Raw genomic sequence first — 25930 nt, forward strand, 5'->3', positions numbered from 1 at the left:
AGCCTCAATTTGTCGGGGCATGGACTCTACAAGGTGTCGAAAGCGTTCCGCAGGGATGCTGGCCCATGTTGACTCCAATGCTTCCCGCAGATGTGTCTAGATGGCTGGATGTACTTTGGGTGGTGGACCAGTCTTGATACACACGGGAAACTGTTGAGCATGAAAAACCCAGCAGCGTTGCAGTTCTTGACACATTCAAACCGGTGTGCCTGGCACTTGTTACCATACCCCGTTCAAAGGCACTTCAATCTTTTGTCTTGCCCATTCACCCTCTGAATGGCACACATACACAATCCATGTCGCAATTGTCTCAAGGCTTAAAAATCCTTCTTTAACTTGTCTCCTCCCCTTCATCTACACTGATTTGAAGTGGATTTAACATGTGACATCAATAAGGGATCACAGCTTTCAACTATATTCACCTTGTCAGTCTATGTCATGGAAAGAGTTTATAGGTGGGCAGTTGCAGATGGGTTATTAGCAGGTGCGGGTGACATACTTAATATAACAAAAGTTATTAATTTAAAGAAATTATAAGTAAAACTATTTCACTCATATTGTAATTAATTTTCGGTCATATTTCATAAAAATCTGGAAACACTGGACACTTACTTTAATCTTCTTTTTTTTTTTTTTTTTGTTCAAGGTGCAAAGCTGTGATTGACACTCATGGTCAGAGAATCAGCTGTAGTCACTTTGTGGTGGAGGATGGCTACATCGGGGCAGAGCAGAGGAAGAACACGGATTCCAGGTGAGAGTGGCTCCCAATACTCCTCCTCAGTACCTTCTCTACCTAGCCAATGATACTGGTCTCACATACAGTTTCAGGCAGCACATTCATTTAGTGAGAACAGTGCATAGCCTACATAGAGGTGACATTTCTTGTGAAGTCAACTTGGGAGGGTCTCTGTGCCGATAACGGGGGATCTTTCCTCAGGTCTTTGTGCGGTAGGACAGTTTCAGTGGTGTCATGGTGAAATGGCTGATTATCCCAGACACACTCCACAGACCTGGCTGCAGGTGACTGGGCTCTGCTCTGCTCGCCACACCGCTGCCTGCCTCCGTCAATGGAGACCTTGACATTTACACCACTGACCCCAATTAGAGCATGACTAATGCTCTTAAAGACGGCAGCGCAGAATGACTGGGCCGGCCCGGCCAGAACCAACCCAGCCACTGTTCTGTTGTAGCATGGCCCAGACTGGACTGTCTCACAGCCAAAATCTACCGCAACAACAAACAAAAAAAACAAGAAAGGAAAACAGTGCTGTAATAATCTAATAATATTGGTGCTGCTTTTTTTCCCTCTTTCTCTACTGTTGTCCCCCCCCCCCCCCCTCTCTTTCATCCATCCTCTCTCTTTTCACAGGCAGATATCCAGAGCGGTTCTCATCACAGACCGGTCAATTCTGCCATCCGATTCTGAACAGCAGGTACTATACTGTTGCTCTCCATATGGCTCATCCCCTATCCTGTGTCCCACACAAAGAGATGCTTTGACATATTCAAAGGGAACACACGCCCCCCCCCCCCCCCCCCCCCCCCCCTTTACAAGCACAAAATACATTTAAATGCTATTCAGATATCCAGTGTGGCTTAGCGGTATTCCTGCCGAGCCTGCACTTTTGCTACTCGTGTTGTGTTGCATTACATTATATTTTATGCTCTATCACATTTGTATAGATTCTTGGTCCGCGTCCAAGTTCTCAGCGAAGAAACAGCAAAACATCCAGGCTAATTTGGGAGATCATTACAATAGTTCTGACGTGCGGCTGTACCATTTTAAGATCTCCAAATAAATTGCGGAAAAAGTAACCAGTTCAATGAAAGCCCCCTAATGCTGTTTGTTGTGACTGGTTTGGAATTTGATCAAATAATCCTACCGGCTGTAGAATGGGAATTGACATGCTAGCATTAGGTACGCTAATTTGAGTGCCAGTCTTCGATATGGATATGAAAAACATGGAATAATGGCATAGAACACGTTGAATGAAATCTGATCAACTCAATTCCCTAATGTGTCTGCATAAAGAGAATATATCCATTGAATTTTCATCCCTTCTTTCATGGCACAAGTTTTTTTTCTTTTTCTCTTCTCCCCGGCTGAAATCCGGCTTTGAATATCACTCACAAAGGACAGAGGGGAAACCGTGTGTAATTTCTGCTCATTAGGTAGGAGGGAGAATATGAAATTAATTTCTGTGTCTTGACACAGTGTGGAAATGGAATATTACATGACTGTGTGACAAAACGTAATTAAATATGGTCTCTTTTGTAATTAGCTGTTGGATGGTCCTGTGGAATGACAGTGTGGACCGAGGCAGATACAAGGGGGAGATTGGCCCCGGCTGTCTCTGTCCCCTGCTTTCCCCCTCATGGGAGAAACTGACTTTCCTTCCTTAAATTTGTCCACTTGATTAAAAAGGAGTGATTTCACTTCTGCTCCAGCCAGAAAGGACATTATAATAACATCCAGGGGATTCATATAAAAGGATTACAGGGATCCCATTACTTAGAACTGCAGTTTGGTAATAGGCTTTAGGATTGTCTTGCACACTTCATTAGGGCTGTGTGTGTGTGAGAGTGCCTTACGGAAGCACTGCACTTTGTGTGGTTCAACTCTCTGTCGGTCTGTCTAACGTACCTGTCTGTCTAACGTACCTGTCTTGTCTCTATATGCACTGTAGATCTCCCTGGTCACTGTGCCTCCCGTGGAGCCTGGTGGTCCCCTGGTCCGTATCATAGAGCTCTGCTCTTCCACCATGACCTGCATGCTAGACACCTGTGAGTCCAGCTGCACCCCGGCCACTCACCCCTCTCACCCACCCACTGCCCAGGACAGGGGGTAAGGGGGGGAGGGGGGGGGTCATAATTAGGCAGCGACATCTACATAGAGGACCGTTGTTTTAGAAAGGTAATTCCACGGTGCTTAGAGGAGGCAGTTGTTCTGGCGGACTAGCTGACATCAGGGTTGTAAGGCAGGCTAGAATTAATGGAGGAAATGAGACTGAAAACCGAGACTGAGAGAAGTGGGGTGAGTGAATGATAGTGTCTCTGAACATTCCATCTCCTGTGTGTGTATAGAGCTTTGGGTCAAACTGCTGCTGCTTTACCGGGTCACTGAATCAGTCGCTCAGACAGCTGGAAATATGACCCGGTTTTCCCTTTGAATTGTGTCTCCAGTAGCAGCGACGACGATGATGATGATTTCCATCGTTAACCGTAGTGTTATTTATGAGTGTTATTGTTTTTAGCAATCCTGGTATTATTTCCCAGTCAGTCATCACACTTAGATAGATGAGCAATGGTGACAGCTGCCCAGTGACCATCTCCATCTCCATAGGGGAGCTGGGGTGGGCGAGAGAGGAGTAATCAGCGGAAGTCCACTCCCTCACTCTAGGAATAGAGTCTGGAATGATGGAATTGTGAAGTGGAGCCATTGCTCCTAGTGTGTGTGTGTGTGTGTGTGTGTGTGTGTGTGTGTGTGTGTGTGTGTGTGTGTGTGTGTGTGTGTGTGTGTGTGTGTGTGTGTGTGTGTGTGTGTGTGTGTGTGTGTGTGTGTGAGAGAGGATGGAGATGGATAGCTGTAGCATCCCTTAAGTAATGTAGTTCTACCTGAGTGGATCAGTTGCAATCATAAGATGATGATGAGCTTGACAGGCCTGCGATACACACTCACACAAAAGGTGAACCATTCATCTACATTGAATGATACTTGCAGAGTTTACAGTCTACAGAATATCTATTTATACTGATGAATATATACCAGGCCAATCTGATCCGAGTGTCTTCCTCAAGGGCAACATGGCTTCCTGGGATTTGAACTAGCAACCCAATGGGAACAATGGTGTTTTGCCATTTTCAAATTGAAATTTGGCCATGAAATGAGCTGTCTTAACAGTAAAGTCTTCTCTCCCTGGCTACTTTAAAACTTAAAGGCCTGAAGACAGCAGATATGCACCCGATTCTCCATCTGCTAGCTTAGTTTCCCACAGAATGAGCATCAAGTGTCTCAGCGGACAGCCCTGCTGTACAACAGAGTAACGTCTATCCTCCCAACTCTCCTGGTCTTTTTTGTTTGGGCCCTGAGCTCCTGAGCTGACAGAGTGGAGGGCCTCCAGAGTCCCAGTGTGAGTAGAGTGTCACATACGTCCTCTGAGCGGCATCTCCATGGACCCTCTGGCCAATGACGCACCTCTCATCCCACTGGGAAGGCCTGTATCCTCCATCCACCCTTTACACCCCCCCCCCCCCCCCCCCCCCAGCCAGCACGGCACAGTCAGGAGCTATCTGGTTCCCATTGCTGTAGTTGCTCCTTTTGAACCCCCCCCCCCCCCCCCCCCCCCAAAAAAAAACCTGTCAACCTGCGAGAAAGAACAAAAAGGAGAGGAGAAGGAGCCCTACAGTTGTCTTGAGCTCTTGGGATTGCCCAGGATCCTACTCTCTGGATCCCAGCGCTGCCACCGTTAACATGGTGTTCACAATACCGCCCTGCAGGAGCGGGGCTGAACGCTTTGAAGATGAAACCACCTCTTCCCCCTCTGAGGTCCAACACCATGCATCCAAAGCCCAGCTCCCTCCAACCCCATCCTCTCTGGGCACTTTTCACGGAACAGTCCCAGCCATGCTGGAGATACTGATATGGCCTAGCTGTGCAGTGTGTTAAGGAACAGGTTGTTAGGGAACTGACTGTGGAGAGTAATTAGACAATGTTCCATCTCTTTAGGGAAGGTCCCTCTCACATGCTACAGGATAGACGGGCTGATGTGGACTTGGAGGACAACATCAGCTAATGAAGCAACAATGATATTCCGCTTGGCTAATAACACCGGGTGTGTATGTGTGTTCTTCTTCTACCTTCCCAACACAGATCTGGTGCACCTGACATGTTCCTCTGCCTCTGGCTCTGCCCAAGAAGACCTGGCTCCTGTGGTGTCCAGGCTCTTCTACACACCAGCTAGTCCTGGAGAGGAACCCGCAGAAGGTACAGTAGGAAAGCGCTCACCTGACCCCCCCCCCCTCCCTTTTTTTTTGTTTATACCGTCAAATATCCATCTAACCTCTCTCCTGGCTTGATTTACATACCATCACCTTCACACATCACTGTCACTCCTTGATTCAAAATAATGTGCTCCGATGTTCTAAGTACCTCGTGATATCCATTCCTAAAGAAAAAAGATCAGGCTGGTTTGTAGTTGGGTGAGAATGCGCTGACATTTGTCGGGCTTTTGCTCGGAGACGTTATCAGTAATACAGATGATTGATATTGATGGCTGCGTGCCAAACTGGCGTTAGGCCGTTGTCCCATTGATTCCCATTACCTTCTGTCAGGCTCGGCTCGGTTCCTTGATGGCGAATTAGCACATGACCTCGGACGGAACCTCCTTTATTACGCCGAATTATAGATGTACTGTTTCAACATGTTTCTCTGGAGATGTTTCCCGAGACTTAGTTTATATCCTTAGGGTTCTCACTTGTCATGAAGCTGTGTTTTTTTTGTCCCCCCAAAAATTCATTTAACACACAGAACATGAGTATGGATCTTTTTAAGCATGGATTAAATGAAGTATATCAGTTGATCATCTTGGCCTCCTTGGGTGCTTCCTTTTTGTATGGTTTGATGGTGAGTAGCCTACCTTTTGGAACTCGACAGATAATTTCTTTCTCTCACACACCGGCCACCATTCATTCTAGCCTGAGCGCAAACCCTCATGCTGGCTTTCTACCTACAGAACAGAATTGGGCACAGTATTTACTTAGCATGGAGTGGAAATGTAATGTTTAATTAGCTCCAGCATCCCATTTGGCCTGGACTCATAATTTATGAGTCTGTCTCCTCATGGGGAACAAATTTGCCTCTAGAACCAATAACTTTTGCCATTTTGGATTTGAAACCCTTTATTGCTACTTAATGCAGATCAATCTAATATATTGGAGTAGTCAGTTGTGTTTTTACTGAGGCAGGGATCTGCTTTGTCCGTGGTGGGTTATGGCTTTTCTCAAACCTCGTTGAGGTCAGTTAAAATAGCAGCTCCATTCTGACCGAAACCAACACAGAGATCCACAATCGCCTCTTGAAGCCATGTGTTGTTTTATTGCTGTTTCTCTACGGCTGTGAGACAAGGTCATCATGAAAGTGACAGGCGTGATTGAGATCCCTCTCCTTTTCTCCTCTCTTTCTCTGACATCCTCATTCCCTTTTCCCCACCACATCTCTTTTCTGACTCATCATCTCTCTTTTTCTGCTCCCCCTTTTCCCCAAAAATCTCTCTCCCTTTCACCCCATCTCGGTCTCTGTTCCTTCATTTTGCTTTCTCCCTGCCTGTGTGTGTACACGAGTCTCTCAGGTGGTAGGCCAGCGCCGTGCAGTGCAGTGTGGGGCTGTGCTCTGTGACGCCACCCTTTTTATCACAGGAATGAGGTAGTAGTATTTTAATTAAAATGTCAGAACAAATACTGTGAGTTATTGAGGATGAATCACTAGATAAGGGGAGCAGTGGGCCAGAACAGGTCAAAGAGACAAAGTCACCTGGCTGTCTGGCGGCTCCTCATTCATCCACTGGGTAGTAGGTGTGGTGGTGCAGGTGGGGATTGGAGAGGGACATGGAGCGGAGGGGTGCACAGCAGAGGCTCTGGGGGGGTGGAGGTTGCAGAAGGTTAGGGGTAGGGTTGGAGCAGTCGTGGTCAGGTGCACATCTATGAGCAGGATGAGGACAGGTTGGATTGGGCTGGCTCCTACTCTAGTTGATCCCACTGGCTCCTACTCTAGATGATCCCACTGGCTCCTACTCTAGATGATCCTACTGGCTCCTACTCTAGATGATCCTACTGGCTCCTACTCTAGATGATCCTACTGGCTCCTACTCTAGATGATCCCACTGGCTCCTACTCTAGATGATCCCACTGGCTCCTACTCTAGATGATCCGACTGGCTCCTACTCTAGATGATCCCACTGGCTCCTACTCTAGATGATCCCACTGGCTCCTACTCTAGATGATCCTACTGGCTCCTACTCTAGATGATCCTACTGGCTCCTACTCTAGATGATCCCACTGGCTCCTACTCTAGATGATCCCACTGGCTCCTACTCTAGATGATCCTACTGGCTCCTACTCTAGATGATCCTACTGGCTCCTACTCTAGATGATCCTACTGGCTCCTACTCTAGATGATCCCACTGGCTCCTACTCTAGATGATCCCACTGGCTCCTACTCTAGATGATCCTACTGGCTCCTACTCTAGATGATCCCACTGGCTCCTACTCTAGATGATCCCACGGGCTCCTACTCTAGTTGATCCCACTGGCTCCTATTTTAGATGATCCCACTGGCTCCTACTCTAGATGATCCCGCTGGCTCCTACTCTAGATGATCCCATTGGCTCCTACTCTAGATGATCCGACTGGCTCCTACTCTAGATGATCCCACTGGCTCCTACTCTAGATGATCCTACTGGCTCCTACTCTAGATGATCCCACTGGCTCCTACTCTAGATGATCCCACTGGCTCCTACTCTAGATGATCCCACTGGCTCCTACTCTAGATGATCCCACTGGCTCCTACTCTAGATGATCCCACTGGCTCCTACTCTAGATGATCCCACTGGCTCCTACTCTAGATGATCCCACTGGCTCCTACTCTAGATGATCCCGCTGGCTCCTACTCTAGATGATCCCGCTGGCTCCTACTCTAGATGATCCCACTGGCTCCTACTCTAGATGATCCCACTGGCTCCTACTCTAGATGATCCCATTGGCTCCTACCCTAGATGGTCCTACTGGCTCCTACCCTAGATGATCCTACTGGCTCCTACCCTAGATGATCCTACTGGCTCCTACTCTAGATGATCCTACTGGCTCCTACTCTAGATGATCCTACTGGCTCCTACTCTAGATGATCCTACTGGCTCCTACTCTAGATGATCCTACTGGTTCCTACTCTAGATGATCCCACTGGCTCCTACTCTAGATGATCCTACTGGCTCCTACTCTAGATGATCCTACTGGCTCCTACTCTAAATGACAGTTTGAACCAATGCAGCGTTGTGAAATCCGGAGTTTTTAAGAACGATTGCATTCCAGAAGAGACTGTGTGTTGATGTGTGGTGGCAGGCCGCCCAGGCAGAGAGCCAGTGGGTGTTAGAGGTGGCTGATATTTGGGGGTGTTAAGCTCCAGGCGTGTAGAGGGCCCCGTCAGGAGCACAGCTCTATGCTAATCTGACATTTCTCACATCTGTGACGGGGCTGTGTGGAAAAACGAAACAATTATGTCTAATAAGGCGTTGTTGGTGTGTATTTGGTCAGGTGTGTGTAGGTGTCGTTGTTGGTGTGTATTTGCTCAGGTGTGTGTAGGCGTCGTCGTTGTTGGTGTGTATGTGGTCAGGTGTGTGTGTAGGTGTCGTTGTTTGTGTGTATTTGGTCAGGTGTGTGTGTGTAGGTGTCGTTGTTTGTGTGTATTTGGTCAGGTGTGTGTAGGTGTCGTCGTTGTGTTAGTGTGTATTTGGTCAGGTGTGTGTGTGTGTGTAGGTGTCGTTGTTGGTGTGTATTTGGTCAGTTGTGTAGGTGTTGTTGTGTTGGTGTGTATTTGGTCAGGTGTGTTTGTGTATTTGGTCAGGTGTGTAGGTGTTGTTGGTGTGTATTTGGTCAGGTGTGTGTGTGTGTGTAGGTGTCGTTGTTTGTGTATTTGGTCAGGTGTGTGTAGGTGTTGGTGTGTATTTGGTCAGTTGTGTGTGTAGGTGTCGTTGTTTGTGTGTATTTGGTCAGGTGTGTAGGTGTCGTCGTTGTGTTAGTGTGTATTTGGGCAGGTGTGTAGGTGTCGTTGGTGTGTATTTGGTCAGGTGTGTGTAGGTGTCGTTGGTGTGTATTTGGTCAGGTGTGTAGGTGTCGTCGTTGTGTTAGTGTGTATTTGGTCAGGTGTGTAGGTGTCGTCGTTGTGTTAGTGTGTATTTGGTCAGGTGTGTAGGTGTCGTTGGTGTGTATTTGGTCAGGTGTGTGTGGGTGTGTATTTGGTCAGGTGTGTGTGGGTGTGTATTTGGTCAGGTGTGTAGGTGTCGTTGGTGTGTATTTGGTCAGGTGTGTAGGTGTCGTTGGTGTGTATTTGGTCAGGTGTGTAGGTGTCGTTGGTGTGTATTTGGTCAGGTGTGTAGGTGTCGTTGGTGTGTATTTGGTCAGGTGTGTGTGGGTGTTGTCGGTGTGTATTTGGTCAGGTGTGTGTGTGAGTAGGTGTCGTTGTTGGTGTGTATTTGGTCAGGTGTGTGTAGGTGTGTATTTGGTCAGGTTTGTAGGTGTCGTTGTTTGTGTTGGTGTGTGTATAGGTGTCGTTGTTGGTGTGTATTTGCTCAGGTGTGTGTAGGCGTCGTCGTTGTTTGTGTTGGTGTGTATGTGGTCAGGTGTGTGTGTGTGTGTAGGTGTATGGAGAAGATGTGTGGATGGACAGGGGTGTATTTGGTCAGGTGTGTGTGTGTGTGTAGGTGTATGGAGAAGATGTGTGGATGGACATGGGTGTATTTGGTCAGGTGTGTGTGTAGGTGTATGGAGAAGATGTGTGGATGGACAGGGGTGTATTTGGTCAGGTGTGTGTGTGTGTGTGTAGGTGTATGGAGAAGATGTGTGGATGGACAGGGGTGTATTTGGTCAGGTGTGTGTGTGTGTGTGTAGGTGTATGGAGAAGATGTGTGGATGGACAGGGGTGTATTTGGTCAGGTGTGTGTGTAGGTGTATGGAGAAGATGTGTGGATGGACAGGGGTGTATTTGGTCAGGTGTGTGTAGGTGTATGGAGAAGATGTGTGGATGGACAGGGGTGTATTTGGTCAGGTGTGTGTGTGTGTGTGTGTGTGTGTGTGTAGGTGTATGGAGAAGATGTGTGGATGGACAGGGGTGTATTTGGTCAGGTGTGTGTGTGTGTAGGTGTGTAGGTGTATGGAGAAGATGTGTGGATGGACAGGGGTGTATTTGGTCAGGTGTGTGTGGGTGTTGTCGGTGTGTATTTGGTCAGGTGTGTATTTGGTCAGGTTTGTAGGTGTCGTCGTTGTTTGTGTTGGTGTGTGTGTAGGTGTCGTTGTTGGTGTGTATTTGCTCAGGTGTGTGTAGGCGTCGTCGTTGTTGGTGTGTATGTGGTCAGGTGTGTGTGCGTGTGTGTGTGTGTGTAGGTGTATGGAGAAGATGTGTGGATGGACAGGGGTGTATTTGGTCAGGTGTGTGTAGGTGTATGGAGAAGATGTGTGGATGGACAGGGGTGTATTTGGTCAGGTGTGTGTGTGTGTGTAGGTGTATGGAGAAGATGTGTGGATGGACAGGGGTGTATTTGGTCAGGTGTGTGTGTAGGTGTATGGAGAAGATGTGTGGATGGACAGGGGTGTATTTGGTCAGGTGTGTGTGTGTGTGTAGGTGTATGGAGAAGATGTGTGGATGGACAGGGGTGTATTTGGTCAGGTGTGTGTGTGTAGGTGTATGGAGAAGATGTGTGGATGGACAGGGGTGTATTTGGTCAGGTGTGTGTGTGTGTGTGTGTGTAGGTGTATGGAGAAGATGTGTGGATGGACAGGGGTGTATTTGGTCAGGTGTGTTTGTGTGTGTAGGTGTATGGAGAAGATGTGTGGATGGACAGGGGTGTATTTGGTCAGGTGTGTGTGTGTGTATGGAGAAGATGTGTGGATGGACAGGGGTGTATTTGGTCAGGTGTGTGTGTGTGTAGGTGTATGGAGAAGATGTGTGGATGGACAGGGGTGTATTTGGTCAGGTGTGTGTGTGTAGGTGTATGGAGAAGATGTGTGGATGGACAGGGGTGTATTTGGTCAGGTGTGTGTGTGTGTGTGTAGGTGTATGGAGAAGATGTGTGGATGGACAGGGGTGTATTTTGAGGTTGGGTGGCCTTTTGAAGTGTCGTCACGTTGATGGTGCCACACCTCTGCTGCTCTCCAAATTAACTAAATCACTCTGCTACCCAAGGCAGGAAAAGTAACACATATTATAATTGTGTGACATTTTGGTAATGACCACACTGACATTTCAGACTGACACCTTTTTCTCTCTCTTTCTTTGGGTACCTTTTTTTTTTGGTCCCTTACATTTTAAAGGGTAATGATACAGAATGACGGTTTTACGCTTTGAAAAACCAGGAGCCTTCTCGCAGCTCCAAATCATCCTCTCTCGTTTTTGTTTGACCGCTTCAAGTCTCACTCACGGACCGATCAAAGAGTGTCAGGAAACACTTTCCCGTGTGCCTTGTCGGCAAACCAAATGTCACCCCATTAACAGAAATCATGCTTCCCCACAGATAAGCTGTGTTGAAAGGAGCCTGTTAAGTTCCTGTCTCTTCTCAAACACTGAAGGAAATATTCCTACAAGACTAAATTGGCACCATTTATGGCTGAGCGTTTCTACCCGAAAATATGAATTGCATTAATGATTAAATAGTTTGGTAGCTTACTGTTACTAATACCCTGTTATCTAGTACTCCGGGAGTTTGTCTCAACGGCAGACATGAGCTGCATCCGTATAGCAGTAGCATATATCATATGTTCCCGAAAACATTTCAACTATATCAAATGATTCCTCCATTGATCTTCAGTGCGACTTCTGTCCGTGCACGGCTCTCCATAGAAATCAGAACACTACGTTACATTCATGACCCCGGTCCTTCCCCATCCAGGAGAGGAGGAGAGCAGGGGACCGACGGTGCTGTGGGCCCTGTACTTCAACATGAGGGACACCTCTGCTGTGGACAGGAGCAGCTATGACCTGCCCAGTAACGTACATGTGTGTGCCAGCCCTGATACCGCCCTGGGCAGTGACCACTCCATCAAACTGGTAAGTGACAATGTCCCAGAGATATTTTTATTTTTTTACTGTCACGCTAAACTTGTAAGAATTGCGTTCTTTAACGTTTATATCATTGTTAAAAATCGAGCAAATAATTGGCTAACGATGACTTGCGTCACTAGTCTGGAAGTGTACTGTCCAATGGGGCTGATGGTGTAAATTGAGTTGTCCTCACCCGTCTTTGTGTGTGTGTGTGTGTGTGTGTGTGTTGTCATCTCTCTCTCCAGGCCGAGGCAGTGTTCCGCCAGCTTCTCCCTGATGAGGAGTTCTGCCCCCCGGCCCCCAACCCCGAGGACATCATCTACGATGGGGACGGGCCCCAGGGGGAGGGTCCGGGCTTTGAGGAGGCTGCACCAGCAGAGGGTGCTGGTGCCCAAGGAGGAGAGAGCGCTGAGAGACAGGAGGGAAAGGAAGCAGTGGAAGAAATGGAGGGGGCGGGAGACGCAGTAACACAGGAAACTGGGGCTGGGGATGAGCCGAGCCTCACCAGTGAGGAATAACCCCACGCACCCCTCCGTGTACAAACAGACTGCTGCCTTCTGCCTCAGAGTCCTGGCATGTACAGCAGTCAGTCAGCACTCCTCTGAAGGCCTCATGGCTGGACTCTGTGGTCTTGGTAACCAGAAAGCGTTCTCATCCCCAGAAAGCCTTAGAGGGATCATCTTCACCATCTTTGATGTGGTCACCTGCAGAGACATTATATACATATATATATATATACAGTATTTACATTGATATGCACAGTATATTCATGGAGTCATTTCTTTACTGGGCACTATATAACACTCTACTCACTGTATTTGACCTCTCACCTGAGGTTGATGTAAAGGTTCTTCTGAGTGGGGGGGGGGTGCTGTTTCAGGTCTGCTTTGGGGATGTGATTGGTTTTAATGGGTTACCCCCATTTTCTTCATTATTTATATTTGTCCCATTTTTTCCCCCCGTCTGCTGCTACTGAAATAATTTGCAGCGGCCTGTTCTTTTTAAAAGCCGTTCCATTGTGATGCGTGTTCTTTATCAGGGTCTCCGGTGTCGAGCCATAAGAAATGGTTGCCTTTTTTTCCTTTTTGTACTCATGTTAGAGTTTTGCTCAGCCACAGGGCCTGATGCAGTTTTGTTTCCCGCCTCTTGTAAATGTCTGGAATGGGTTTCTGGGTGTTTTAAGGACTACAGTACTTGCTTACAGGAAATATGAGACACCTCCTCCTCGATAAGAACCCCTCCCAAGACACTGGGCAAGGGATAGCCTCTCAACTGAACTTGCATGTTTTCACACACTCTGCTGTGCCATCCAATTGTACTCGAACCCCATGTCTCTTTTTAATGTGCTCAAGTATTTAAACTCTGTTCTCTCATATGTATTGTCACTATCATTTTTAAAAGGTTGACAACATTAAAGTGCTACTGAAAAACTGCTCCTATATCTCGTTTTACAATGTCATTCACAGTGAAGTTGGAGATCCGTTTCCAACTGAATTGGAAGAGGAGAGGTAACAGAACAGAGGCAACAACGGCAGAAGGCGCGCTCCAATGACACGCCCCGGCTCTGTGGCTTTGACAGGTGTGAGCCAATTTCCGTTCGGGAAAATCTGATACAACTGTACCAATGTGTGATGTGGCTGCAGCTGTCGACGGCGCACGACACACTCTCACATTAGCAAGGTGTTCCTGCTTCCAGAACAAACAAAGCTCCACAGTTTACCTGGAAAGAAAGGGAGGTGAGAGAGGAGTGAAACGGGGAGGTAGAGAGCGAAGGGTTTGATGACATTTGTTTTGCGGTGGCGTGACAGAACAGATGGCTCATTACGCCTGTGAATGCACAGTCTCTCTGCTCACGGGGCTTTGTTTTGCCGTAATTTGATCTCCGCTCTGTTGAGAGTATTTACAGATTCAAGGGAGATGAATTACTGTAAAACACATGGCTGGGTCATTAAGAGCTGGCAAATATGCTCTTATTGGAGGAGAGGATGAAACTAAAAAACAACCTCATTGAGGGGAGGATTACCAAGCTACATGTAGAGTAGGAATATAGTAGTAGTATTTTTCTTACGGTATATGTTCTGTTTGCTTAGTTTAGTGTCACATATCTGACTATTCCTGGAGACGATGTATGGCTTTTGTGCTGGATATCTGAGCCTGAAGGCTATAGAGAGGAACAGGGCTCACCGTCTCCTCAGTAACATCAACAAACACTGCAATGTCACCCTCATCTGTTACGGCAGTCAAAGACCTTTTTAGAGCAGGACATCAAATCAAACTGACATGTCCTCATTCAAACATACTTCCCATTTAATATGGCTTGTATTTCCAGGATATTTTCCTAATTTAGTGTCACCATTTAGTGTTTGTAGACTCATTGTTCTTGTTTTTCTCCACTTAGTGACCCAGCCTCTCAATGGTATCATTGGGAATCAATTTTCTGCATGGAGAGTCGTGACATTAAAATGCAAAAGGGTAAAGAGAGCCACAGGCTAGACACCTAGCGGGGCAGATTTCACTCACTCTGTGGGGGGCAGACTCATAGAGACGGCAGAGAATGTGCTCTTATGCACAGTAGATTTTTTGTTACAGGAAATGCTTTCTGTAGATTTCTTCAAAGATAATTTACATCAGGCGTCCTTTTCTGTGGAATGCTGCAGAAGAGTTCCTTAGGAATTCAAACATTCTGAACTTGTTTCAAACATGATCATTGGTAAACACGCAAATCAGTGAAATTACTATACAAACCCTGTACAGTAATTAGTCACGCCTCAATGGCTTGCAAGAGCACATTTTTCATATTCTTAACTTGTTTATTTGCATTGTCCCTACCTACATGGTCCGATCGAGTGAATGATCTCATTAGTACTATTAAACAATCATTAGCCATTCTGCCTATGGAAAACTCAACCGGTTCTTTAGATTGTTACTCTCCAGTAAAATATTATGTAGACTAGATGATAGACCTTCAGTCAGATTTAGTTTTTTTTGTAAAGACCTGTCCAGCTAGTTCACTGTCCTGAGTGAACATGGCGGTCATGTTGCATGCACTCACTGACATCTAGTGGCGTTTTACGGTACTGTATCTTTCTTTTTCCAAAGAGATCCTGATGATGCTACCAGTGACCACCTGACCTTGCATCGCTGCAGTAATCTCTCTCTCACACACACACACACACACACATTTAATGCGTGCGCGACCTTTTCCAAAGTGCAGCCATCTATTTGGAGCTGTGCCTGGAGATGTTAGTGAGGAGAGGATAGAGAGGATGGTTCCCCTCTTCATGGTGGGTTTTGAGCGATGTTGCTTGGAATTTGGTGAGGATGGATCATTGAGGGGATGATGAAACCCACAGAAGAGAAAAGGGTATGTAAAACATTTTGTTGAAATACCTTTTAGTGGAGTCCAAATAGTTTCCATGATTCCATCAAACTTACATTTCGGTTATTCCGTCATATTTTGACAGAACACAAAAAAACGAGCATCTCTACTCCTTGAGAAAGTGTTTGTAAGACGGGCCTGACAAAATTTCATCAGTTCTGCTGTTTTGTGTCAGTGTGTTTTGCTCGTGACGAGTGGGTGAGGATGACCGAGAGCCAAGGTGGACACGAGCTGAACCGAACTCGAGAGTTGAGAGCTGTCGTTGTTCGCAAGAAACAAAGAGAGGGCACATTCAAACTGCGGGTCATCTTCTTGGATGACAGTGAGAGCATATTTGAGGTTGAGGTGAGAAGTGTATTTTTCGTAACTATATTCCAGTCAACTTGTGACCAGAAGTACTTGTAGTATACTTGTAGTATTCATCAATTTACACACAGGCCAAAAGACAGTCACTGCCTTATGTGTTTGTAAACGCAAATACCTCTGCTTAGTGTAAACAGAAGTATATTCCGATGTTATCATTTTTATTATTACAGTTAAATAAATTGATTCTTCTTCCAATTGTACTCTGTTGGCAATGCATTTCACTTCCTTTTACAACCCCATTATCCCTGTTGACCGCATGCAGTATTTTTCCATCCAAGCCATGGGGCATTTTGTGCATCTATGTCATGAGTGAAGGGACAATAAGTGAATAAAAGAAGAGGTTGCTGAGTGGCTCAGTACAGACGGATGCGAATGACTGCAGGGCAGCTGTGAGTTAGCAGGGTTTTAAAGTGTCTAAGGTGGCCCGATTTCTTCATCCCCTTTGGATATTGAACATAAAGCGCCTTCATTTGTTCCAGCCCTACCTCTCATCATTTGACTCTTTCTTTATTCTGCAGTGAAATGCATGGTCAGGTCATGTCGAAACTCATCTTCACACAGCTTAGTTGGGGAAATACATCATGATTAAGATCTGATTGTGATCCGTGTAAGCTGAATTACTCTACGTTGTTATTTTTGTGAAGGAAATGCCAAATAAACACTTCAAAGTATAACTTTATTTACTGTTTACAGCAAAGGATCTTTGGAAATGATTTCTACAACAAAGTATGTGGGCACCTGAAGCTGTTGGAAAAAGAGTATTTTGGCCTTGAATTCCGTCACCAGTGTGGCAGTTATGTAAGTCATTCAGTAGAGCACATACTGTACTGTAACTCAAATGTAGCTTTGACTAAGGGATGAAAAGAAGAGTGAGTAACACATGATTTGGATACTCCATCTGTAGATGCTCTACAGACTATCACTAACATTTCAACTAACTATACTAACCCTAGCCCTAACCAGTGGTGTAAAGTACCTAAGTAAAAATACTTTAAAGTACTACTTATTAACTTGTTTTTTGAGGTATCTGTACTTTACTTTACTATTTATATTTTTGCCAACTTACTTCACTACATTCCTAAAGAAAAAAATGTACTTTTTACTCCATACATTTTCCCTCACACCCAAAAGTACTCATTACATTTTGACAGGAAAATTGTCAAATTCACACACTTATCAAGACAACATCCCTGGTCATCCCTACTGCCTCTGATCTGACAGACTCAAACACAAATGCTTCGTTTGTAAATATGTCTGAGTGTTGGAGTGTGCCCCTGGCTGTCCATCAAAAAAAAATTAAATGGCTTGCTTAATATAAGGAATTTGAAATGGTTTATACTTTTACTTTTTGATAGTTAAGTACATTTGAGCAATTCCATTTACTTTTGATACTTAAGTATATTTAAAACGAAATACTTTTAGACATTTACTCAAGTAGTATTTTACTGGGTGACTTTCACTTTTACTTACTCAAGTATGACAATCGAGTACTTTTTCCACCTCTGGCCCTAACCTTAAACCTTATCCTAACCCTAAACTTAAAGGGATACTTCAGGATTTTGGCAATGAGGCCCTTGATGTACTTCCCCAGAGTCAGATGAACTTGTGGATAACATTCTTATGTCTCTCTGTCCAGTATGAAGGAAGTTCTAGGTCATTTTGCAAGCCAATGCTAACTAGCATGCTAGCAGATATCCATAGACTTTCAGTCACTGCGCTAACGCTAGCAAGCAGTTGTTTATCAACAGATAGTTTGTTGATATTATGACCATCTGTCGAGCATCTACAGATGGAATATCCAAATAAAGTGTGAACAAAGAAGGTACACTAAATTATGTCACTCTAAGCTTTGGATGCTAATCTGATCTGTATTTCTAATCCCAGATGTGGTTGGAACTGCTAAAGCCCCTGGCCAAGCAAGTAAAAAGTAAGTTGCAGGTACAATTGAAGTTGGAAGTTTACATACACCATATCCAAATACATTTAAACTCATTTTGTCACAATTCCTGACATTTAATCCAAGTAAAAATTCCCTTTTTTAGGATGGTTAGGATCACCACTTTATTTTAAGAATGTGAAATGTCAGAATAATAGTTGAGAGAATGATTTAGTTCAGCTTTTATTTCTTTCATCACATTCCCAGTGGGTCAGAAGTTTACATACACTCAATTAGTATTTGGTAGCATTACCTTTAAATTGTTTAACTTGGGTCAAACGTTTCGGGTAGCCTTCCACAAGTTTCCCACAATAAGTTGGGTGAATTTTGGCCCATTCCTCCTGACAGAGCTGGTGTAACTGAGTCAGATTTGTAGGCCTCCTTGCTCGCACACGCTTTTTCAGTTCTGCCCACAAGTTTTATATGATTGAGGCCAGGGCTTTGTGATGGCCACTCCAATACCTTGACTTTGTTGTCCTTAAGCCCTTTTGCCACAACTTTGGAAGTATGCTTGGGGTCATTTTCCATTTGGAAGAGCCATTTGCGACCAAGCTTTATCTTCCTGACTGATGTCTTGAGATGTTGCTTCAATATATCCACATCATTTTCCTCCTCATGATGCCATCTATTTTGTGAAGTGCACCAGTCCCTCGTGCAGCAAAGCACCCCCACAACATGATGCTGCCACCCCCGTGCTTCACTTTTTCCTCCAAACATAACGATGGTCTGGTCATCGTGGCCAAACAGTTCTATTTTTGTTTCATCAGACCAGAGGACATTTCTCCAAAAAGTACACTCTTTGTCCCTATGTGCAATTGCAAACCGTAGTCTGGTTTTTCATGGCGGTTTTGGAGCAGTGGCTTCTTTCTTGCTGAGCGACCTTTCAGGTTAGGTCGATATAGGACTCGTTTTACTGTGGATATAGATACTTTTGTACCTGTTTCCTCCAGCATCTTCACAAGGTCCTTTGCTGTTGTGGGATTGATATGCACTTTTCGCACCAACGTACGTTCATCTCTAGGAGACAGAACGCGTCTCTTTCCTGAGCGGTATGACGGCTGCGTGGTCCCATGGTGTTTATACTTGCTTACTATTGTTTGTACAGATGAACGTGGTACCTTCAGGCGTTTGGAAATTGCTCCCAAGGATGATCCAGACTTGTGGAGGTCTACAATTGTTTTTCTGAGGTCTTGGCTGATTTCTTTAGATTTTCCCATGATGTCAAGCAAAGAGGCACCGAGATTGAAGGTAGGTCTTGAAATACATCCACAGGTACACCTCCAATTGATTCAAATGATGTCAATTAGCCTATCAGAAGCTTCTAAAGTCATGACATCAATTTCTGGAATTTTCCAAACTGTTTAAAGGCACAGTCAACTTATTGTATGTAGACTTCTGACCCACTGGAATTGTGATACAGTGAATTATAAGTGAAATAATCTGTCTGTAAACAATTGTTGGAAAAATTACTTGTGTCATGCACAAAGTAGATGTCCTAACCGACTTGCCAAAACTATAGTTTGTTAACAAGAAATTTGTGGAGTGGTTGAAAAACGAGTTTTAATGACTCCAACCTAAGTGTATGTAAACTTCCGACTTCAACTGTAGTTCATGCAAAGGCTTGTGAATTCTGCTATGTGGACTGAATCATGTTATCTGTCGTACTAAGACAATGGGGAATGAGCATCAAGGATATTGTTCCTCTCTCCTACAGACACCAGTGATCCAACATTCCGCTTCATAGTGAAGTTCTTCCCCCCAGACCCAGGGCAGCTGCAGAAAGAACTGACCAGGTAGGTCACTCTCTCTTGTTCTTCTGTTGAAAAAGGTTGTGCCAATTGACATTTGCACCAGCTATACAAATGGTTTGGACCTCTTGACTAAGGGAACTTATTTGGTACAGAGAGACATGATGCTTATTCAAGTTCCCTCTTGCAGGTACCTGTTTGCATTGCAGATTAAACAGGATTTGTCCAATGGGAGTCTTACGTGCAATGATAACAGCGCTGCTCTCCTCGTCTCACATTTACTGCAGTGTAAGTAGAACCCCTGGGGTTTGTCGTTGAAGAGTGAAGCCACATAATATGATCATGATTACAATTGAAGTACAGTTTTATCATAATGCTGGTTTGTGTTTGTGGTGATGTCTCCACTGTTTCCTTACACTTGTAGCAGAGCTAGGTGACTACGAGGAGGAACTTGACTTGCAACATCTAGAGAGCAAGAAGTACGTACCCAACCAGGAGTGCCTCCACAAGAAGATCCTGCGCTTCCACAAGAGGCACAGGTAGATACCTCCCGGGCTCAAAGGTCAGAGGCTAGAGGCTCTCTGGTAGCTGGGAGGGGGCAGAATAGGGCCTATACTGCTCACTGAAGTAGTTAGTGACTCAGGCATACCAGGTGTGATGGTTCTGGCCTTCTGGTGGTGACTGTCGCATCGTGTTGAGGTGACAGAGGGTTTGGTGGTTAGGTGAATGTAGGCTGTTGCTGGTGCTGCGTGTGTTCCAGGGGCCAGACACCAGGGGAGGCAGACAGCCAGCTGCTAGAGGTGGCTCGGAAGCTGGACATGTACGGGATCCGCCCACAGGCTGCCAGTGATGGAGAGGGCACCAAGATCAACCTGGCCATCACACACTCTGGAGTGTTGGTCTTCCAGGTAATGGCTGGGCTCGTCACAAAGACCTCTTAATGAGATGTACAGGAGTTGTACGCAGGGCATGTATAATATACTATGTTATTGCATGCTATTACAGTGGATTGTACAGTGTGGACTATGTCTCTTTTAGAGAGACAGACGCTGGAAACAGATATGCCAAGAAGTAAACAGAACCAAGAGAGAAGTATTTATTACAGAGGTTTACATTTGGACTGTTTGTACTCTTGAACTATGTTTCTCTCTTCTCCCAGGGCAACACCAAGATAAACACTTTCAGCTGGGCCTCAATCCGCAAACTGAGTTTTAAAAGAAAGCATTTTTTGATAAAACTCCATGCTAAGATTGTGGTGAGTTTTTTTAGTTTGAGACGTTAAGTGTGACTGAGTGGTCAAATAGGATTTCATTAGTTACCAGGTGTTTGTTTGTTGGTTGCATGTGGTTTTATTCAAACAACATGCTGCTTTATTTCCATAGAAATTACCTCTATTACATCTGTGTGTGTGTGTGTTTGTTGTGTGTTTGGTCAGCCCTCTCGTAAAGACACGGTAGAGCTAGCCATGGCCAGCCGAGATGTTTGTAAGGCCTTCTGGAAGACGTGTGTAGAGTACCATGCCTTTTTCCGTCTCTCTGAGGAGCCCAAGTCCCGACACAAGTCCTTCCTCTACAGTAAAGGCTCCTGCTTCAGATACAGGTCAGACCACTAGATACGTAAAGGGGGAATTTATTCATTTGTCAAAAGCCTTTACCGTTTACTCAGTTTGATAACACTGTGCTACCCCTCTCTCTAGTGGTAGGACCCAGAAACAACTGTTGGACTGCGTCAGGAGAGGGGGGAGGAAGAACCTGCCTTTTGAAAGGTTACAAAACTTATTGGGGAGGTTTCCCGAACACAGATTAAGCCTAGTTCTGGACTGAAAAGCAATCTTAATGGAGAATCTTCATTGAAGATGTTTATAAGTCCAGGAAGAAAGGTTTGCATTGCTTGTGTATGGTTAAGCAAAGCAATAAACCCTTGTCTTTCTAAACCTCTACGTTCCAGGAAGTTCTACAAGGCCCACTATGACAACAGGCAGTGCAGGTCCTCTCCTGACCTCCTCACTGATGTCTCCAAACAGGTACAGTGCCTTCTGTTATGTCGATTTCTTTGTTGTTTCATTTATTATTTTTATAAACAGAATTTAAAGGGTGTTGAGACCAGGTGAAATACACTTGAAATAAATTGGGATTTGATTGATAAACAATTAGCATAATTGCATGTGCTCTAAACCAAACTTGTTGATGCACAAGTGCAATAGGAGGTTTCCGGTGAGTCAATTCCAACGACTCACTTCTGCATTTTCTTTTTTTTGTCAGTTTGTTTTGACAACGGAAGTTTGTAATGTGAGGTAAGGTTGTAGTATGACCACATATCCTTAGGCATGCTCTTTTGAGATGACATAAACCGGTGTCACACAGTTCAGTTCCTCCTGTATGTGTTTCAAACCTCCGGCTCGGTGCCAGTCTGTGTTCTAAATGCATTCCTGTGTCTCAAGGTGCAAATGGACTCCTGTTCTTGCTGATTGATCATTAGAAAACCTTTTGCAATTATGTTAGCACAGCTGATGTAACGGATGTGAAATGGCTAGCTAGTTAGCGGGTACGCGCTAATAGCGTTTCAATCAGTTACGTCACTTGCTCTGAAACCTAGAAGTAGTGTTGCCCCTTGCTCTGCAAGGGCCGCGGCTTTTGTGGAGCGATGGGTAATGACGCTTCGTGGGTGTCAGTTGTTGATGTGTGCAGAGGGTCCCTGGTTCGCGCCCGTGTCGGGGCGAGGGGACGGTTTAAAGTTGTACTGTTACACTGACAACTGTTGTTCTGATTAAAGAAGCAATAAAACTGGCCTTCTTTAGACTAGTTGAGTATCTGGAGCATCAGCATTTGTGGATTCGATTACAGGCTCAAAATGGTCAGAAACTAATAACTTTCTTCTGAAACTCGTCAGTCTATTCTTGTTCTGAGAAATGAAGGCTATTCCATGTGAGAAATTGCCAAGAAACTGAAGATCTGGTACAACGCTGTGCACTACTTCCTTAACAGAACAGCGCAAACTGGCTCTAACCGGAATAGAAAGAGGAGTGGGAGGCCCCGGAGCACAACTGAGCAAGAGGACAAGTACATTAGTGTCTAGTTTGAGAAAGATGCTTCACAAGTCCTCAACTGGGTAGCTTCATTAAATAGTACCCGCAAAACACCAGTCTCAACGTCAACAGTGAAGAGGTGACTCGAGGATGCTGGCCTTCTAGGCAGAGTTGCAAAGAAAAAGTCATATCTCAGACTGGCCAATAAAAAGAAAAGATTAAGATGTACAAAATAACACAGACACTGCACAGAGGAACTCTGCCTAGAAGGCCAGCATCCCAGAGTCGCCTCTTCACTACAGTTATGGTCTTGAATTGGACTCCCATTTTTCTGGTCTCGGAACCCTTGTCCCCCTCCTGGTCTCAGACTTGACTTGGTCTCACTCCCTCTCCGGTCTTGGTCTTGACTTCTACTCGATTTGCTCTGGTCTTGGTCTTGAATCGGTCTCGCTTTAGGTGGTCTCAAGCACAATGCTGGTTTTAGGTGTGTTAGGCCAAGGCCAGAGTGGCAACCAACAGTACGGCAGACCCCCAGGGCCAGGACTGAGCAGCCCAGCACCTTCGGATTGCCTAAATATGTATCTCCCCTGACGTGGGCATGTTTTCAATATATACGGAATACTGTACAACAAAAGGAGTCTAAGGCATCCAGAACTTATGAAAGTTGCACAGTATACCCTTAATCTTGTATTAAATAAAATCTAGTGATACATAACTTGGCATTTCTTCCATCCATTGTGGGAGGATAACCAACCTTCCAATTAATGGCGTTTGCATTTCTTAGCCACTATAAATTCTAGATTACACAGTTTCTTCTGATAACAGACCCCAGTATCAACATTTATAAGGAAACCAAAACAGTGATAATCTGTAGACATGCTGTGATTAAAGAATGTACTCTTTGCCAGAATTCAGTCTGCCTTCACAAGACCGTAAATATGTCCCCTTTTGTGTTTTAGACCTCCAGCAGAATAATTACATTTCTGAGTGCATGATATTCAGATTCACTGGATGGTCAAAAAACTGCAGTAATTTATGTCTGAGATTATACATGATTGGGCATTCTAACATCTGTATCCATTCATCAATAGCGTCTCCCAGGTCTTCCTCACATTTTTTGTTTGACATGTTTTGTGTCATCTGGAAAAGCCTCTATCAACCCCTGATACAGTTTGGATATCAACTTTAAAGGTTTGTCAGACTGCCTTAAAATAGTTTCAATCTTTGAAGCTTCTGGCTTGTCCAGTGTTTGCTGCACTGAGAGAATAAAGTGTTGTATCTGCAAAGTTCACCTCTGCACTGTCACAGACTGGTCTTCCCTGGCTGCTTGACCCTGATGAGACCCCTGTCACCATCTGATCCTGCACAAAGAATTATCTTGGTGTACATTTATACATTATATTATCCAAGAATAGAATCAACGGTTCAATAATTGAAATGACCATTATTCACAGATCCCAGATTGTGACCTACCCACCAACTCAAGATGCAACTTTGTATCCATTCACTATACCTCAAAATTCACGTAAACTGCAGGGACACCTGTCACCATCTGTTTCTGCTCAGACATGATAAGCATAGTGTTGTGCACCAAGACAATGATGCCTGTAGAGCTGTTTATACCGTGTCAGTGTAAAAAGTAAGGAATTAGCGAGGACCACTGACAGATCAATAATGTTACATTGCTATAGTGACTAATAAAAACTCACATTGCTCTGAAAAAACATCAGAATAGTCTTCAATTGGTTGGCAGCTGGTTTCATTGTTTGATTCAGGTGTAGTGTGACTGAGGCAAAAATAATAGCTGAAGTTAGTGAGCTACCAAGCTAGCTAAAGTTAGCCAACTTTTGGATAGCTCTAGCTAATGGTACAACATCAAACGGACTTCTGTTGAAATGGGACCAAACAAAGGCTACAAAACATTTCCATACACACAACCGCTGTTAAATACTGCTACCTGACAGATAGCTAGAGGCTAGCTAAAGCTGAACTGGCTGTGGTAGCACTAGCTACTAGAAAGCTAACTAGCTGATTCACTTCAGTCGAGAGGGTATTACATTAGCTAACATAACATGTCAGTTACACTACTGGCTCAGCACTGGGAGTAAATAATTGTTTTCAAACAGCGGTTACCTTGCCAGCTAGATCAATCAACTAAGGAGTAGACAGTTTCTGCTCTGCTTGCTTATAAAACTCAGAAAAAGCGCAACAGAAAGCAGCTGACTCTGTTCATCTCTCCGTGCCGGAAAACAGCCTACCCAACGCGTCTGCATGGTCCTAAAGCACACCGGTGCCGCGTTTTGTATCACACTGTGATAAATACAATGTGGGGTGGGGGGGGTCCATGTACAATGGTGAAAGTTACACACCTGCTGTCAGTGATATCAGGGTGTGTGTGTTCCAGGTGTATGAGCAGACCTGTGGGTTCCCCCGTGCCGACTGTGCCCCGGGTGGGAAGCGCAGTCAGTCTGCTGTGGAGGTGCTGTTCACCACTATGGATCTGGAGGGCCCCCCGTCCCACTCTGCACACACTTCTGCCTTCGGCCAGTCCCGCTCCTCTTCCTTCTCTGGGGCTGAGCCAGGGCCCACAGCGCTACAGGGGCTGCGGTGCCACAGTGAGAGGGACACCCAGAGCTTCAACCGCAGCAGCAGTGTGGCTGAGGGGCCTCAGAGGGGCCGACTGCTGGCCAATACACAGCAGCTGGTCCTGCTCTACCCCAGCCCTCACTCCCACCTTTACCCCTACCCCTGCCTGGAGCTGCACCCCATCCTGCCCCTCTCTGCTCAGGCTTACATGTCTGGCTGCTCTTCTTTCTCCTTGGACCACGCTCCAGCCCCACTGCCTCTGTCCCACTACGGCCCCAGGCCCGCTCCCCAGGCCACCCTCCTGGACGACTTCATCCGCTCCTCCAGTTTCTCCAACTCCTCCTCATTGTCTCCCTGTCAGCGGCGCCAGCGTCATCGCTACAACGTGCCTCCAGGCTTGGCCATCGCTCCGGGGCTGTATGCAGCCACTCTGGCTGGTTGTGGGGCTGGTCGGAGGGAATTTGGCAGAGAGGAGACGGCAGGCCACTTCAGTGATGACTCCAGCTACCAGGCAGGCCTGCCCAAGCGCTCCTGGAGCCAGTCTGATATGAAGGTCCTCCGGCCCTCTGCCCCAGCAGCAGAGTTCCGCCCTCTAGGTCACTACCCTCACCTATCACGCCGACACTCGCCTGCACGCCCAACACACCTCCCTCTTAACCTGTCCCCCATGCCTGAACGGCCCGCCTCTGTGTGCGTGCTAGGGGCCGGGAGCAGGACAGGGAGTGGAGAGATCAGCCTCAGTGACTCAGACGTCATGTTCCCATACTACTGCCCAGGGCTTGGGAAACTGGTGCGCTCTGGCCCCCTGGCTCGGATGCGCATTTCATCTGGTAGTCTGCAGCTGGACGAGGGGGAGGAAGACTCCTTTAACTTAAGTGACCCTGAAGGCAGTGCAGCAACAAAGCGGTCATGAGCCAATCAGAGCGTTAGTATTCGTACTGGGACAACCCCCTTGCTCTCCCTAGCCAATCACAGCATATTCTCTTTGGTGGGCCTGTGGTCACAATGGGAAGTCCTCCTGACCCAATAAATGTCTAAAAAGGGTTTTTGTGACCATACCCCCAGTCTTCAGAGTCATTCCCACAGG

General features: G+C 45.8%; 2 protein-coding genes across 4 annotated transcripts in view; both read left to right on the forward strand.

Annotated features, from left to right (window-relative positions):
* Window positions 1–13236, forward strand: part of chm (CHM Rab escort protein) — a 36600-nt gene extending 23364 nt beyond the window's left edge. For 2 of the 3 annotated variants that reach the window (XM_039005916.1, XM_039005917.1), the window contains exons 10-15: window positions 647–751; window positions 1370–1433; window positions 2688–2784; window positions 4871–4984; window positions 11652–11809; window positions 12049–13236. In XM_039005916.1, coding sequence (XP_038861844.1) covers window positions 647–751; window positions 1370–1433; window positions 2688–2784; window positions 4871–4984; window positions 11652–11809; window positions 12049–12321 — 811 coding nt within the window. In that variant the 3' untranslated portion in view covers window positions 12322–13236. Of the gene's footprint in view, window positions 1–646; window positions 752–1369; window positions 1434–2687; window positions 2846–4870; window positions 4985–11651; window positions 11810–12048 lie in introns of those variants that run through there. The other variant, XM_039005918.1, reaches the window with a different exon arrangement.
* A 2150-nt stretch (window positions 13237–15386) lies between these two features.
* On the forward strand, window positions 15387–25756 carry LOC120057606 (FERM domain-containing protein 7-like). The gene is made up of 12 exons (XM_039006177.1): window positions 15387–15527; window positions 16242–16346; window positions 17433–17475; window positions 19199–19277; window positions 19423–19520; window positions 19657–19771; window positions 19993–20140; window positions 20392–20487; window positions 20668–20831; window positions 20929–20997; window positions 21180–21255; window positions 24662–25756. The coding sequence occupies exons 1-12, from the start codon at window positions 15387–15389 to the stop codon at window positions 25754–25756; spliced, it is 2229 nt and encodes a 742-aa protein (XP_038862105.1).
* Window positions 25757–25930: the final 174 nt, after the last annotated feature.

This window comes from Salvelinus namaycush, chromosome 12 (assembly GCF_016432855.1).
Source record: "Salvelinus namaycush isolate Seneca chromosome 12, SaNama_1.0, whole genome shotgun sequence".
Taxonomy (NCBI): Eukaryota; Metazoa; Chordata; class Actinopteri; order Salmoniformes; family Salmonidae; genus Salvelinus; species Salvelinus namaycush.